This window comes from Oncorhynchus kisutch, linkage group LG1 (genome assembly GCF_002021735.2).
Source record: "Oncorhynchus kisutch isolate 150728-3 linkage group LG1, Okis_V2, whole genome shotgun sequence".
Lineage (NCBI taxonomy): Eukaryota > Metazoa > Chordata > Actinopteri > Salmoniformes > Salmonidae > Oncorhynchus > Oncorhynchus kisutch.
In genome coordinates this window covers 14,143,251-14,159,533 of record NC_034174.2, presented here as the reverse complement: position 1 = coordinate 14,159,533, position 16,283 = coordinate 14,143,251, and the positions used below count along the sequence as shown (strand labels likewise).

The 16,283-nt window shown below is 42.0% G+C and overlaps 1 protein-coding gene across 2 annotated transcripts in view; it reads left to right on the top strand.

Annotated features, from left to right (window-relative positions):
* The window catches only part of LOC109865255 (chemokine-like protein TAFA-2), a 161,197-nt gene extending 148,887 nt beyond the window's left edge, over positions 1–12,310 (top strand). For both annotated transcript variants that reach the window (XR_002251558.2, XM_020453391.2), the window contains exon 5: positions 11,385–12,310. Coding sequence is in view for 1 of the 2 variants with exons in the window: in XM_020453391.2 (XP_020308980.1) it covers positions 11,385–11,396 (12 nt within the window). In the remaining variant the exon portion in view is untranslated. The remainder of the gene's footprint in view (positions 1–11,384) is intronic.
* Positions 12,311–16,283: the final 3,973 nt, after the last annotated feature.

The window sequence follows — 16,283 nt, the reverse complement described above, 5'->3', positions numbered from 1 at the left end:
AAGTGGTGATCCTAACTGACCTAAGACAGGGAATTTTAACTAGGATTAAATGTCAGGAATTGCAAAAAACTGAATTTGAATGTAATTCCATTTATGCTAGCTTCGAGGCAAGCAACACTGAAGCTTTCATGAGAGCACCAGCTGTTCTGGATGATTGTGGTCGCGCTCTCCGTAGCCAATATGAGCAAGACCTTTAAACAGGTCAACATTCACAAGGCTGCGGGGCCAGAAGGATTACCAGGGCGTGTACTCATAGCATGCGAGGACCAACTAGCAAGTATCTTCACTGACATTTTCAACCTAGTCCCTTTGCCAAGAATGTGTAGGTAACCTGCCTAAATTACTACCGCCCCGTAGCACTCATGTCGGTATTCATGAAGTGCTTCGAAAGGCTGTTCCTGGCTAACATCAATGCCGTCATTCCGGAAACCTTAGACCCACTCCAATTAGCATACCGCCCCAACAAATCCACAGATGACTTAATCTCAATCACACTTCACACTGCCCTTTCCCATCTGGACAATAAAAAACACCTACGGTGGGGCAAAAAAGTATTTAGTCAGCCACCAATTGTGCAAGTTCTCCCACATAAAAAGATGAGAGAGGCCTGTAATTTTCATCATAGGTACACTTCAACTATGACAGACAAAATGCGAAAACAAATCCAGAAAATCTCATTGCAGGATTTTTAATGAATTTATTTGCAAATTATGGTGGAAAATAAGTATTTGGTCACCTACAAACAAGCAAGTTTTCTGGCTCTCACAGACCTGTAACTTCTTCTTTAAGAGGCTCCTCTTTCCTCCACTCGTTACCTGTATTAATGGCACCTGTTTGGACTTGTTATCAGTATAAAAGACACCTGTCCACAACCTCAAACAGTCACATTCCAATCTCCACTATGGCCAAGACCAAAGATCTATCAAAGGACACCAGAAACAAAATTGTAGACCTGCACCAGGCTGGGAAGACTGAATCTGCAATAGGTAAGCAGCTTGGTTTAAAGAAATCAACTGTGGGAGCAATTATTAGGAAATGGAAGACATACAAGACCACTGATAATCTCCCTCGATCTGGGGCTCCTGCAAGATCTCACCCCGTGGGGTCAAAATGATCACAAGAACAGTGAGCAAAAATCCCAGAACCACACGGGGGGACTTAGTGAATGACCTACAGAGAGCTGGGACCAAAGTAACAAAGCCTACCATCAGTAACACACTACGCCGCCAGGGACTCGATTCCTGCAGTGCCAGACGTGTCCCCCTGCTTAAGCCAGTACATGTCCAAGCCCGTCTGAAGTTTGCTAGAGAGCATTTGGATGATCCAGAAGAAGATTGGGAGAATGTCATATGGTCAGATGAAACCAAAATAGAACTTTTTGGTATAAACTCAACTTGTCGTGTTTGGAGGACAAAGAATGCTGAGTTGCATCCAAAGAACACCATACCTACTGTGAAGCATGGGGGTGGAAACATCATGCTTTTGGGCTGTTTTTCTGCAATGGGACAAGGACGACTGATCCGTGTAAAGGAAATAATGAATGGGGCCATGTATCGTGAGATTTTGAGTGAAACCTCCTTCCATCAGCAAGGGCATTGAAGATGAAACGTGGCTGGGTCTTTCAGCATGACAATGATCCCAAACACACCGCCCGGGCCATAAAGGGTTGGCTTCGTTAGCATTTCAAGGTCCTGTAGTGGTCTAAGCCAGTCTCCAGATCTCAACCCCATAGAAAATCTTTGGAGGGAGTTGAAAGTCCGTGTTGCCCAGCAACAGCCCCAAAACATCACTGCTCTAGAGGAGATCTGCATGGAGGAATGGGCCAAAATACCAGCAACAGTGTGTGAAAACCTTGTGCGGACTTACAGAAAACGTTTGACCTCTGTCATTACCAACAAAGAGTATATAACAGTATTGAGATAAACTTTTGTTATTGACCAAATACTTATTTTCCACCATAATTTGCAAATAAATTCATAAAAAATCCTACAATGTGATTTTCTGGATTTTTTTTCTCTCGCATTTTGTCTGTCATAGTTGAAGTGTACCTATGATGAAAATTACAGGCTTCTCTCATCTTTTTAAGTGGGAGAACTTGCACAATTGGTCGCTGACTAAATACTTTTTTGCCCCACTGTATGTGAGAATGCTGTTCATTGACTACAGCTCACTGTTCTCACATAGCTCATCACTAAGCTAAGGACCCTGGGACTAAACACCTCCCTCTACAATTGGATCCTAGATTTCCTGACGGGCTGCTCCGAGGTGGTAAGGGTAGGCAACAACTCATCTGCCACGCTGATCGTCAACACTGGTGGCCCTCAAGGGTGTGTCCTTAGTCCCCTCCTTTACTCCCTGTTCACCCACAAATGCATGGCCAAACACGACTCCAACACCATCATTAAGTTTGCTGACGACACCACAGTGGTAGACCTGATCACCAACAATGATGAGGCAGCCTATAGGAAGGAGGTCAGAGACCAGACAGTGTGGTGCCAGGACAACAACCTCTCCCTCAATGTGAGCAAGACAAAGGAGCTGATCACGGACTACAGGAAAAAGCAGGAACAGGCCACCATTAACTTAGATAGGGCTGTAGTGGAGCTGTAACGATGTTCATCCGAGGAAGAAGGAGTAGACCAAAGCGCAGCGTGGTACGTGTTCATATTTCCTTTAATTAACTGAACACTAAACACTAAATACAAAAGAACAAGAGAATAAATGAAAACCGAAACAGTCCCGTATGGTGCAAACACTGAAACGGAAAAGTCAAAAAGTTCTACAGCTGCACCACCAAGAGTATACTGACCGGTTGCATCACCACCTGATATGGTAACTGCTCGGCATCTGACCATAAGGCGCTACAGAGGGTAGTGCGTACGGCCCAGTACATCACTGGGGCCAAGCTTCCTGCCATCCAGGACCTATATTCTTGGCAGTGTCAGAGGAAAGACCAAAAAATTGTCAACGAAATTGTCACCCAAGTCATAGACGGTTTTCTCTAGGGGTGAAGTGACTATGCATAGTCACTTTACCCCTGCATACATGTCCAAATGTACCTGATTAACCTGTACCCCTGCACATTGACTCGGTACTGGTACCCCCGTATATAGCCTCGTTATTGTGTTACTTTTTATTATTTTTTACTTTAGTTTATTTAGGGCATATTTTCTTAACTCTATTACTTGAGCTGCATTGTTGGTTAATGGCTTGTAAGTAAGCGTTTCACGGTGTTGTATTCGGCGCAAATAAGAATTGATTTGATGATCCTCCGCCCGAGGGAGGTGATGCCACTTGGATAACGTTGAGACGCTGCAGAACGAAGAGGACCTCTTCCATAGCCATTGCCAGTTGAGCCAGCTGGTTGTGGTGTTGGCGAAGTAGGTTTCCCTGTTCGCTGACCATCTAGGAGAAGCCTTGATCAACTGCTGCTTCCATAATATTGAGACGTTATTCTGTAACATAGACGCTGGGAATCAGGTGCATTTGGAGAGTTTAATAGAGCACGAACAATAAACAATACAAAAACAGGAGTAGTGCCGGGACAACAGTCTATAACGGCTGATGGGAAATAACAACAGAGTGCTATAATACGGGGAGTAATCAGGAAGGTGGTAGAGTCCAGGTGTAACTGATGAGGTGCAGGTGTGCGTAATGATGGGTAGCCAGGGCCGGTGGTTCGTAAACTGGAGACATCGAACGCAGGAGGGGAGGATCAGATGTGACAATTGCATTTTACTTTATTTTGTCAATTGTGTATATGCAGGGCTCCCTTGTAAAAGAGACCTTTGTCTCAATGGTGACTCCCATTCAGATAAAGGTAAAATAAATCAATATTATATTCACCCATTTTCATTTATTTTTTTCCACATGAAAAGTGTAATTCTGAAGTACATATGACAGTTTGACAGCAGGCTCTGGTGAGAAATATGAAAAATAATCACCTTGAAATAGAAAATGCAAGTCTATGGTTCAAATGACTGTATATCCCAGCTCCTACATCGGCTGAAAACATGCCCACCTAGGAAAGCCAATATTATCCTTAAAGGCCCAATGCAGTCAACATTCATTTTTTCTGTGTTTTATATCATATTATACAACATCTGTTGAAACTAACACTGTACAATTCTGATTTTATCTGTGTTAATTTATGATAGTTGCTGGTTGAAAATACAATCTACACAGCACCTTCTAATCAGCAGGTTTGCATGGGCTGGAGTTTCTGATTTCCATGGTGACATCACCATGCTGTAAATGGGTTAATAGACCAATAAAAAAGAGAGTTCCAAACATCTCTGCCAATAACAGCTAGTTTTCAGTTTTCCCCTTCCCACTCAGATCCAGGCAGTCCTTGCAAAATTCTTCCTTGAGATTTTAATGGAAATCTTTTATAGTAAGGCAGCAAATTTTTACCCAGAAATTATTAGAAATGTATATAAAAATGGCTGCATTGGGCCTTTAAACATCTCTGCCTGCCTGCCTGCCAGCCTGCCAGCCTGCCTGCCTGCCTGCCTGCCTGCCTGCCTGCCTATCGGTATACAGAGAACTCTTGCGCTTCCATCTGACCCACTTGCATTTGGCAATGGGATAAGAGAACAGGCTTGGGTCGGGGCCTGCTTTTGAAAAAATCGGAGTAGTCTTGGATGTAACTTCAAACGTCAGCAAGGAAACAAAACAGGCAAAAAACAACAAAGAAACAAACAAACAGCCTGTGAAGAAAAACTGAGCCGTGGAGGTGGATGATCAGGGTGATTCCAGAGGTTATGTGTGTCTGTGTTTGGGGTGGGGTTGGGGGTGAGGGAGGAAGGGGGGTGTGTGACACAGTGGGCCCAGAGCCATCTATCACGGCCTGGTGTTTGACTCACCAAACGCCTGTACTTGAGCTGCCTTCTCCATTATTCATTGTGTGGAGGGCCTGGGCGAGGCAGACTTTTTATTTTATTTTAGCCAGGTTAATAATGTATACCCCCTCTCTCTCACACAGACAGACAGAAGGACGGACGGACAGACAGACAGGCAGGCAGGCAGGCAGAGAGGCAGGCAGACAGATATGCAGGCAGGCAGCCTGGTGTGCAGGTGACTGCTACATTACAGTAGGGCTAGACAGAAGCTCAGTTTGTTTGATTTGGGGAAGTAGGTTTTATTTCAGTTTGTTTGATTTAGTCTCCTGTACATTGTGTAATTTACAGATGGTCCCTAACTAGCCCCATAGGGATATCCAAAGCCAACCCAATTTACCACAGGCATTACGATTGGGTCGCGTGCAGCTTCACTTCGAATTGATAATTACTTGTGTGCTGCCAGATGTGGGCAGGATTGAAACAAACCTTAATTGACTTTGTGATGCAGTCAAGAACACAAGTCTCACCAAAAAATATTGTTGACTTGACTTTATTACAAAAATGATCCTATTTACTCTTTGTAGCATCATATCGATGCCACGTAGGCTCTTTTCTTAATGAGAAGTTTGTTTTTAAGCAGTAGGTTTTTCTTCAGTGGTCTAATAAAACTGCATTTTTTGGGGTTCTGTAAAAATCGACATGCTCCTAAAAAGATAGATACGTACTTCGTTTTCAGAATAAAAAGTGTGCATGGTTAGTAGCATTCATTCAATGATTTGTTTTCTATATGTGCTAATGTGTGTTTTTACGATGTTAAATTGGTAATACATTATTTTGTAATAAATAGAGTCCCCCTATAAATCAACAAACTATCAATAGACTATCAGTGGCTCACCATCTCTCCATATTGATCCAAGTCCTATTTATGGCTGATAACAAATGACGGTGTCACTTCACATCACGACAGATTCACAATAACAAATCACCTCCACAAAGCCCCCAGGGCATCTCTCGAACGACCTTAGCAGCTCTCCATTCTCCCCATGTCAAAGAGCAGACACAGAGCCTCACACTGGCCAGGCAAGACCAGACCAGGGGTTAGAATCCTTGCGGTAATGTCACCAGTCATGCCCTCACCTCTGCTTTCACATCATATCAATCAACACACATCACACATAACAAGCGTCACAGAGCAATTTCACAGGACAAGTGTTGTGATGTAAGAGAGAATTAGTTGGATGTCTGTGATGAGAAGCTGGGTAAGATTGCCAAATAACAGGCCTACAAAGGGCTTACTGTGTTTGGACTAAGGATGTAACAAATGGAGAACATTTCTTAACGTTTAAACTGCCATTTTTTAAATGTTTTTCTTTCAAAATTATAATAAAAATCATAAAATTCCACATCAATTCACATTGCAGAATAATGTTCCTATTAAGGGTATATGACCACTAGGGCCGGGCAATGAAGTTCTATCTACCGCGACCCTTTACAGACACAGAACGCAGCTACAGTAACGCGGATAATTTAACTTTTCAGACAACTAAAACAAGGGCGTCTGTCTCTTTGTTCTATTGTTTCCCTGACAACAATAAACATTGCTGATGTATGTGCTGCTGTGTTGTTTAAGCAGTTTGTTTTATGGTAGGATAGCTAGATGTGCTTTCGTTCTATTAAATGTCTTGATAAGTAGCAATATTTAACTAACTTGAAATTACTTTTTTAGGAAAGACAGGCTAGGTTTGAGAGTTCAGGTTGCCAAGTGATGGAAGTTAGGAATTACTTTACAGACAAGTAAAATGCCATTCATGTCTCCAGAGAGGGTGTCTGCGTACAGCTGTAGTGTAGAATACCCTAAAAACCCATTCATCCCAGCTAGCACAGTGGAACTGGGCCGATTCCGGCTGATAGTAGTGGCACTCGGCTGAGAGTCATGGGTCGCCTTCGGCAGTATTACTTATGGCTAGGATGTGGGGATTGAGCTCTGGACCATTCCGGTGAGAGTTATCTGGCACAAATGTATTACTTGCGGCTCAGGCCGATTGCGGCTAACGTTACTCTCTGGCAGATGATTTCACGGGCTGCTTTATATAAATAACATTTCATTATATATTTTTCCAAATTTTTTCATTGTTTCTGTGATAAAAAAATACAATTAACATTTAAATGAAATTCTTTAAGAATCCTGTGTAGTATTTAAGTATTTTGATACTTTGTAAAGGCATTTGATAAGCATTAAAAACTTTGCGGAAGGAACTTCCCGAGTGGCGCAGCGGTCTAAGACACTGCGTAACAGTGCAAACTGCGTTTCTACAGATGCTGGTTCAAGACCCATGAGGCGACGCACAATTGGCCCAGTGTCATCCGAGTTAGGGGAGGTTTTGGCCAGCCGGTATGTCCTTGTCCCATCGCGCTGAAGTGACTCCTGTGGCGGGCTAGGCGATTGCACAGTGACACGGTCACCAGGTGTATGGTGTTTCCTCCGAGACATGTTTCTTTGTGGGTGGGTATAATTTGCAATGTATAATAGTAATATTTAAAATGACTAAATCGGGTAATTTTGTATACATTTATTTACATTTACATCGGGCCGCTTCTGGGAGGATTCTGCTAAGATGAATTCTGGTAAACGGAAACAATGTACTTGGGCCGATTCTGGGCAGTTATTCATTTTGATTCCGGGCCGAGTCCGACACCCGATTCCGGGCCGATACAATCAGTTCCGTCCCCCGGGAAGCGGGCCGCTTCTGGGCCGATTTCTCATTGCTAGCTGGGATGCTTGCTCTGGAAATGCGATCAGGAGGGTCCTTACGGAGGGTTTGACACAATTCCGGAGGGTTTGACACAATCACGGAGGGTTTGACACAATCACGGAGGGTTTGACACAATCACAGAGCTTGCGGAGGCCAAATCGAGCTCCATACTGCATCGCTGTGCTTCTCCCAAATGTTTTAACAATGTGGAGGGCTCTGTATAGCTCTGCATTGACTTGATTGGTTGACGGTAGGTTGGGACGAGAGGTCCTGTATAAACACAAACTCACTTCCTTGACAACTTTCAACACAACAGCTCTGCTCTGCTCTGACTTCTGTACTACGGAGACATCAGTCCCATGAATTGTCTAAACTAGGATATTCTGCATGCATCAGACCGAATACTGAATACACACCTGTGTCATTAACTAAGAGAAAGAGCAGGCAGGCAGGCCAGCTGGAGGGAGAGAGAGGAGGGGCAGGCAGAACCATGTGGATATATCTTGCTAATCTAATCTGCATCTTGCAATGTCTTGTCTTGCATGCCTCACATATTCACCAAAGTAGCCTAAAGTTTTCCTCTTCCTCTCTGGTTTAATTTAAATTACACAACTTTCCCCAGGCCTTTATAACGTGGCTATAACATGGTTATAACATGGCTATAACATGGCTATAACAGGGAAAATAATGTTTTGTGATAACGGCACTGTGATTTTAATTGTTTTCTCGTTTAGGGATTTTTCTTAACGTTAAGCATACCAACCTCGTTTAAATATTATAATGTTTAAACTGTTCACACCCCTAGTTTGGACTAAGCTAATGAAGAAGGGTGCTTGGGACCCATGTTGATTTTCTGTATTGTACATCCACTGTGATGGACGTTCTTACTCACTGTAAGCCTTGCCACACATGATGTTACATGGTTGAGCCTTCAATGCTAGTGCAGATACTATGTCAAACCTACTGTGTCATCCAATCCCTATTGGTGACAAGCAAAGAACAACATTGAAATAACAACATCATGTTGTTTATCAGGGGTGGGCAATTGTTTGTTTGTGTTTGTTTTTTGTTTGTTTGTCCATGAAGCTTTGAATCAGGGCTTAGTTTGAGCCTGACCAGTCAAATGTGGTCTTTTATCCCAGATTCCTGATGAGTCTCACTGACTTATGTTCCCCTTTTCCAGCACCCGTGAACAGCAAACTACAGCCTAATGTATTTTTAGATGTTAGATGTTGGTGTGTGATGTCTGTTAGAAAGTGAGACTCTACATGTATCTCAGTCTATGCCGCTCGGACATTGCACTGTTGGAGCTAGAAACACAAGCATTTCGCTACACCCGTAATAACATCTGCTAAACACGTGCATGTGACCAATAACATTTGATTTGATTTGGATTAAGGCATATCTTGGAACAGTGTGCACTGGAGTACTGACACATCCTGTCGCCTGGCCCCGAGCCCTACGCTCCGCGCTGCTTTTCAGGCCAAGACCATGGAGCCTCCGCCACTCACTAATTGAATGACACTAATATGTGCCAATACACAAATAGGAACACCTATGAATGTGTGTGATAACGAGACCCACTTATACTTCTTCACACTAAATATGTTAGCATGTTGCACTTAAAGGGGACTGTTACTATGACCTTGTTAACAGCAAAGAGAGGACAACTAACAGAACTGTTACTATGACCATGTTAACAGCAAAGAGAGGACAACTAACAGAACTGTTACTATGACCATGTTAACAGCAAAGAGAGGACAACTAACAGAACTGTTACTATGACCATGTTAACAGTAAAGAGAGGAAACTACCCAGTTAGCAGTGAGCACGCGGGAGGCCGCCGTCCCTACAGAGTGTTCGAGCGACGTGAGACGGCTTTTTTGCCCATCTTCTTCATTCACCCCCAATATGCCGCTTTGTAAAGCGGCAGCCGTTCTCCTGCCATTCACTTGCCGTTTTCCTCACACAAAACATTCGGTGGTGATAAATACAAACAATTCAACCAATCTTTAATTCCAGTGTTTATTTTATTTTATGAAAGCTAGCTAATGGCTACTATCAAGGCATCAAGACAGGTCTGAAAACTCAATGAAGCAAAGGAGGTAACAAGGATAACTTCCTGGTGAAGGCTTTTCAGCTTCTTCTGTGGTGTTTAAGATGTGCCACAACCAATATTGTACGTAGTGATCAACACTTTTCTTCAAGTGTGTGAGGAGGTTTAAGGAGGAACCGTTTGTAATGCTTCAAATACAGTATAGTATATTAAATCAATGGCAAAAATGTAGGCTATTTTTGGTCATAATCATGATATCATGAATCTACTTGAACTGTAAATGATTAGGTGTATCATGAGTCATCTTCTATGATTTTAGATGCAGTTTGGCCACATGTGGTTGTATTGTGTTTTTAAATTGGCAAAAAAATCGAATCATATTAAAATCACAACAAATGTAAGGTATTTATAGAAACAACAGAAACAACTTGCAGCCTCTGGCTGTCTGTGATTAGCTGGAAGGTGACAGGCCCAATTTGAGGTTAGAGAAATTCCTTGCCATTGTCTTTCAAATGAACTCATGTCTAGATGGCTTGCCTTGGGCTTATAACTGTCCTCTGAGTGGGGGATAAACGCCAGAGATGCAAAAGTGGCCTGCCAAGGGCTTATAGCGGACCTACTGTATGAGTGGAGGCTACCCACCAGAGATGCAAATCACGTTTTGAATGGCAAACTCCCCTCGCCCGCTGGCAGTAGGAAATTATAGTTTTGGTTGCAGGGAAAGCGGAAAATAGCAAGCAGGAGGAATTTTTGGCATACTGGGAAACAGCACTGTTAATATGACCATGTTAACAGCAAATATGGCACGTCATACTGTACTTTGTAAAGGCCCTTTGGATTAATATTCACAGGTTGGAGGTAGCTCTGTAGGGTAGTCATCAAATCTGATTTTAAACCTTAACACTAACCTTAACACTAACCTTAACCACATTGCTAACTCTAATGGCTAACCCTAGCCTTAAATGAAGAACAAGAATATATTGTTTTACAATAGGCCTATAGCCAATGTTGACTTTGCAGCTGGGCCATCTAGCGGAAACCGCTTAGTTCTGCCTCTTGGGCAAGACTCATGACAATAAACGTCAACCTGCTACTTTTTGAAGGCCCTTTGGATTAATGTTCAGTGAAATACTTGGCTTAATAGGGTGTCAAAATGAATCATGTGCAGTATGTTTTGAAATGACATGCTGTACCATGCGTACTGTACCACCAAGCAGGGGCTGATGTCATAGACCTTCATAGTTCCAGAATGTACTGATGATGGCAGCCATTTTGGTGAAGCAGGAATCCAAACTAGTCTAATTGGAATGCATGGCATTAGAGTTCTAATTCCTAATACTACAGTACAATGTATTTGACTCTGACACCCTAGGACAGGTGAGTGATGGCCATAGCAGCTGGCCATAGCAGCTGGGGATTCAAACTCAACCTGGTGTATGCAGCCCATTTGACAGATAGATCTACACAGTATGACAGATATAGAATATAGATTTACACAGTAACAGGGAGTGTGGTGTGGGTCTTACTTTGAGATGGATCTTTTGGAATAAACAACGCTCTATCTATGTTGTGTAATTAATCACTAAATCTTCTTCTGGTTTTGTAGCCCAGCAGCCAGGTCAGACTGACTGAGGTTTTTACACACTGCCTGTGTCATAAATAGCTGCAAATCCTAGTTTAATCTGTAGTGTCCATTAATATGAACTAACACCCTGCTATCTCCCCTGTTTACAGGTCACGCGATAGTGCTGTCTGTCCTGGATCTGAAGACCTGGTGTCATCAGCCATTTCTTCCTTGACAGAAACCACTGGGTCTTCTTGGATGTGAAAACTATGTATTGAATGATTTTGGGAAGGAACCAGGGACCAGTAAGGGAACATGGAAAACTCCTGAAATTCTACTGAACGGATGCAGAGCAGAGACTTGACCTGGAAATAACATAGAAGCACCTATCCAGACAACTGGACTACTGATTACATCCAATTCCTAGCCGTTATTGTATCACCCACCAAATTCCTGTTTGTGTTTTTTCCTCCAACGGACTACTACAGTAGGAGATCCAACCTGCAAGGTATTTATTAATTAAAAAGACATACTGTGGATTACGCAAGCGAGATAAACCTTAATTCGAAACATGTGACGTGACATTTTCACATCTCTTTCCTCTTTTTGTCACTGAGAGCTCAGTGACTCCAAAACAATGTGTCTGTGTTCGAGATCGATTTTAGATCATAAGCATTTCCATTCCTTTTTAGCTTTATGAAGCAGCTGTCTCTTCTTTTTAAGGTTTTTGATTTGGAAAAAAAATATGAAGTGTTTTTGAGAACTTGAGACATCAAAGGAGATGGCACAGTAGAAAAAACCAGTTCTAACCTCTACGTTTCAGTGTTTTGAATTAAAAGACACCATCCCACTGGGCACAGACGTCAATTCAACATCTATTCCATGTCCGTTAAACGTAATTTCATTGATTGGACGTGTAAACAATGTTGATTTAACCAGTGTGTGCCCAGTAGGATGGTTTCACCAAACCAATTAAAATGACATAAGCTGAGCTCCAACTGTTTTACCAACTGTTTTACTAACTGTTTTTAAAAGCCTGGTGACCAACATTGAGTAAAAGTGTCAGTATTATCTCAATAAACCTATTTCAAAAGGATAACACTGGGTGAAAAAGGGTTTGGTTTTGTATCATAGTTTCAAATGTCTCTGCAACACAATAGATTTTACAACATTGCCGAGGCCACCATCGCAAGACCATCAAATACTGTAAAGCCAAAATAAAAAGCCAAGAATTTCAACACCCCTATTGTGCATAGAAACCCCCACAGTACAAGCACAAAATGTAATAAAAAATATAAAAAACCATTCCATATCACAGTAGCGTAGTACTGAATGTTAACGTTACTGTGAGGCAGGATATCAACAACACTAAAAGTGGTCATTCTGACATGGTCCTGTCATGGGGGTTGATGACGCATTATGAAACAGAGGTCAGAATGGGAAACCATTAACTGCATGAAAAGGAGGCAACCTACTGCACTGACGTCATATAGCACCTCTCCCACAGGTAGCCTAGCAGTTAAGAGTGTTGGGCCAGTAACCTAAAGGTATCCCTGTTCATTGCATTCTCTGGGAAACCATCAACTGTCACAGAGGTTAGCATATGCATGAACTCAGATTACATGAAAAAAGTCCTGTTTATGTCACAGTCCCATACAACCTCTGTGGGACTTGTCTTGTGCAAGGATAATGATGTTAGCATACGATAATTGTCCAGTATCCACACTGGAACTAATTTACAATTAGCCAGTCCTGCAAATAGTGGACTAATTGAAGTGGAAGAGCGCTGATCATTAATTCAGATTTGTATTAATTTAGGTTTGTATTAATTTAGGGTTGTGTTAATTCAGAGTTGTGTTAATTCAAAGTTGTGTTAATTCAAAGTCGCGTTAATTCAGAGTTGTATACATGGCACTGTTTTTCCTCTGGTCTTCACCCCCCCCCCCGCCTTCTGAAGAGCGTGTTTGTGCTTTTTATGAAGAAATTCACACAGCGAAGAAAAATACATTAAAAACAATAGTAGACCTTGATTATGGTATAAGAACACCAAATAAATTAAATAAAGACATGTTTTAAGGGTAACCAAAACAAGTACTGTAAAATGGACCATTCGGGTTAGTTTCTTAAACCAACTGCTGGCGTTTTTTTTTTGCCATTTAGTGAGTAGCCCATTACCCTGCCCTCTACCAAAGCCGTTCAATGAAAGCCCTTTTGCACAAAGATGCTCTTTCCTTCTGAGCGATTTCCTGTTAGGAAGCCACCTCAGAGAAATCCCCAAAACGTTGTTAGTGCATGTCATTAAAAGCTTACAGAAAATAAACGGGAATTCAAGACGTACAGTCTCGAGCAGGGATGGAACTGGATGGAGCGCAGAGAAAGAGAGAGAGAGAAAGAGAGGGCCTAGCTGCAATAGAGAAGAGATGGCTTAGTCCTGCCTGCTGAACCTTCTGACTGTTTGTGTTGCAGCCTTAATCTGTGGGGGGCCAAGGGCGAATGGCACACTCTTCCATTTCCACACCGATATATACTGCGGCCATTGTAATTTTTGATGTTCTTATCAACATGCAGCTCTATTCCCCTCCCTGTGGAAACCAAATACAGGTTAGAGGCAGGCAGGCTGCTCACAGGAAGCACAGAGATACGGAGGACACAGATGGAGCTGTGTTGAATTTGCTCCTATGGCTTTCCTAACCCCAGCACACCCCGTAATGTTATGATATGTAACCTTATAATGTGGGGTTCTGCTTCTGCTGGTATGATAAGGATGATTGGGACATGTAGAAACATATATATGGTTCCTGGGTATAAATTGGTGACAATATGTATGGAAATTCCTGTATGTCTGTGATGCCGCTCTGATGGTAACGTCTGATACATCAGTGACAGATTTGATGAAGCATAAAGGTACTTGTGTAACAGCTGTAAGTCTTGGTGTGGGAGTGGTTGGATGGTGCATTTAGAGATGACAGTTCACTAAATGTTTAGTGGAAAGGAATAACTCTTAGGGAATATAAACTTGGAAAATATATTGATCAGAAAATACAAACGCAACATGTTAAGTGTTGGTCCCATGTTTCATGAGATGAAATAAAAGATCCCAGAAATGTTCCATACGCACAAAAAGCGTATTTCTCACAAATGTTGTGCACAAATTTGCTAACATCCCTGTTTGTGAGCATTTTATCCTTTGTTAAAATAGTTCCTCCACCGGACAGGTGTGGCATATCAAGAATCTGATTAAACAGCATGATAATTACACGGGTGCAACTTGTGGTGGGGACAATAAATATGCAGTTTTATCACACAACACAATGCCACAGATGTCTCAAGTGTTGAGGGAGTATGTAATTGTCATGCTGACTGCAAGAATGTCCACCAGAGCTGTTGTCAGAGATGTAATGTTCATTTCTCTACCATAAGCCGCCTCCAACTACGTTTTAGAGAATTTGGCAGTATGTCCAACCGGCCTCAACTGCAGACCACGTGTAACCACGCCAGCCCAGGACCTCCACTCCGACTTCTTCACCTGCGGGATCATCTGAGGGGGTGCTGGGGAGTATTTTTGTCTGTAACAAAGTAATCATTCTGATTAGCTGGGCTTGGCTCCCCACTGCGCCCTTGCCGAGTCATGTGAAAACCATAGATTAGGGTCTAATAGATTCATTTAAATTGACTGATTTCCTTATATGAACTGTAACTCAGCAAAAATCTTTGAAATTGTTGCATTCATTTTTTCTTTATTTAACCAGGCAAGTCAGTTAAGAACAAATTCTTATTTTCAATGACGGCCTAGGAACAGTGGGTTAACTGCCTGTTCAGGGGCAGAACGACAAATTTGTACCTTGTCAGCTCAGGGGTTTGAACTTGCAACCTTCCGGTTATTAGTCCAACGCTCTAACCACTAGGCTACCCTGCCACCCCAGTATATAACTATACTTTAGAGCAGATTCTTAATCTCTATTTGTACTCAGACGTCTTCACGGCCAGACAATTGTCTGTTACAGGCTATCACTCATTTAACTCAAGTATTCACCTACACAAAAATTACAAATTAAATTAAATAAGTTCTTTGTGCCATTTTGCTATTCAATGTTTCAGTAACTCATTTTTATTTACATTCATGAATTACTGTATGTGTGAGAATGCAGCTCATCTGTTGCTAAAAGTAGCTCCATCAAGTTAATTTAGTCAGTGTGAAGAGAAACTCACAGTGTATTTTTACCTTACTGCACATCATCTTTCCCAGTATACCTACTGGTATTTATGGAAACCAAAAAGCCCTTTATCATAATGCAACACAATACAGCATTTCCAGACTCTCTTCATGCCGGGGCATTTAATATTTTGTCTGTCAGTTGAAACAGTACATTCACCACAGGATTCTCGGGATGATGGACACAATTAATGAAGTATACATTTTAGGCGTGACATGCTCTCAAAGACCAGACCAGAGGGGAATAGAGTGATACAGGGTGATACGTTTAGTGATCCAGGTTGACTCTTGTTTGGTTAGAAATCATTCAATTACAGTAATGACTAATATCTCGTTCCTGCATGCAATACGCCAGAGACCACCAAGGATTTTATAAAGAGCTGGCAATGAAGAACAAACACTGAACGGCTCAGAGAAGGGCTACGTGATTATACAGAGTAATTCAAAAAGTGCATTAATAAAACAATACAGAAACATTCCTAAATTATTTGAGATAAAGGCAATTTCCATAATTCATTAAGATTAATTAGACGGCATCCCACTGTGGCGTTCGGTAGAAGAGAAAGAGGACACATGAAACCGGTCCCAGAGAAAGGCCCTTTCAATCTACTAACAATGATTTGAATCTACCCTTGGATAGGAGAATGAACCTGTTCTGCACTATGACATCCCGGACGTTTTAAAACACAATCCTTCAGTGATTTACCTTTATGTGCTCTAATATTCTATTAACACTGGAAAGCCTTTTCACAAATGAATCCTCTGGGTTTTGCATATCAAGGCATAAAAGGCTTTCAACGAAAGCTTGAGAGCAAGAAATAATTTCAGGGTGTTTTGAAAACCACAGCTTGAATCT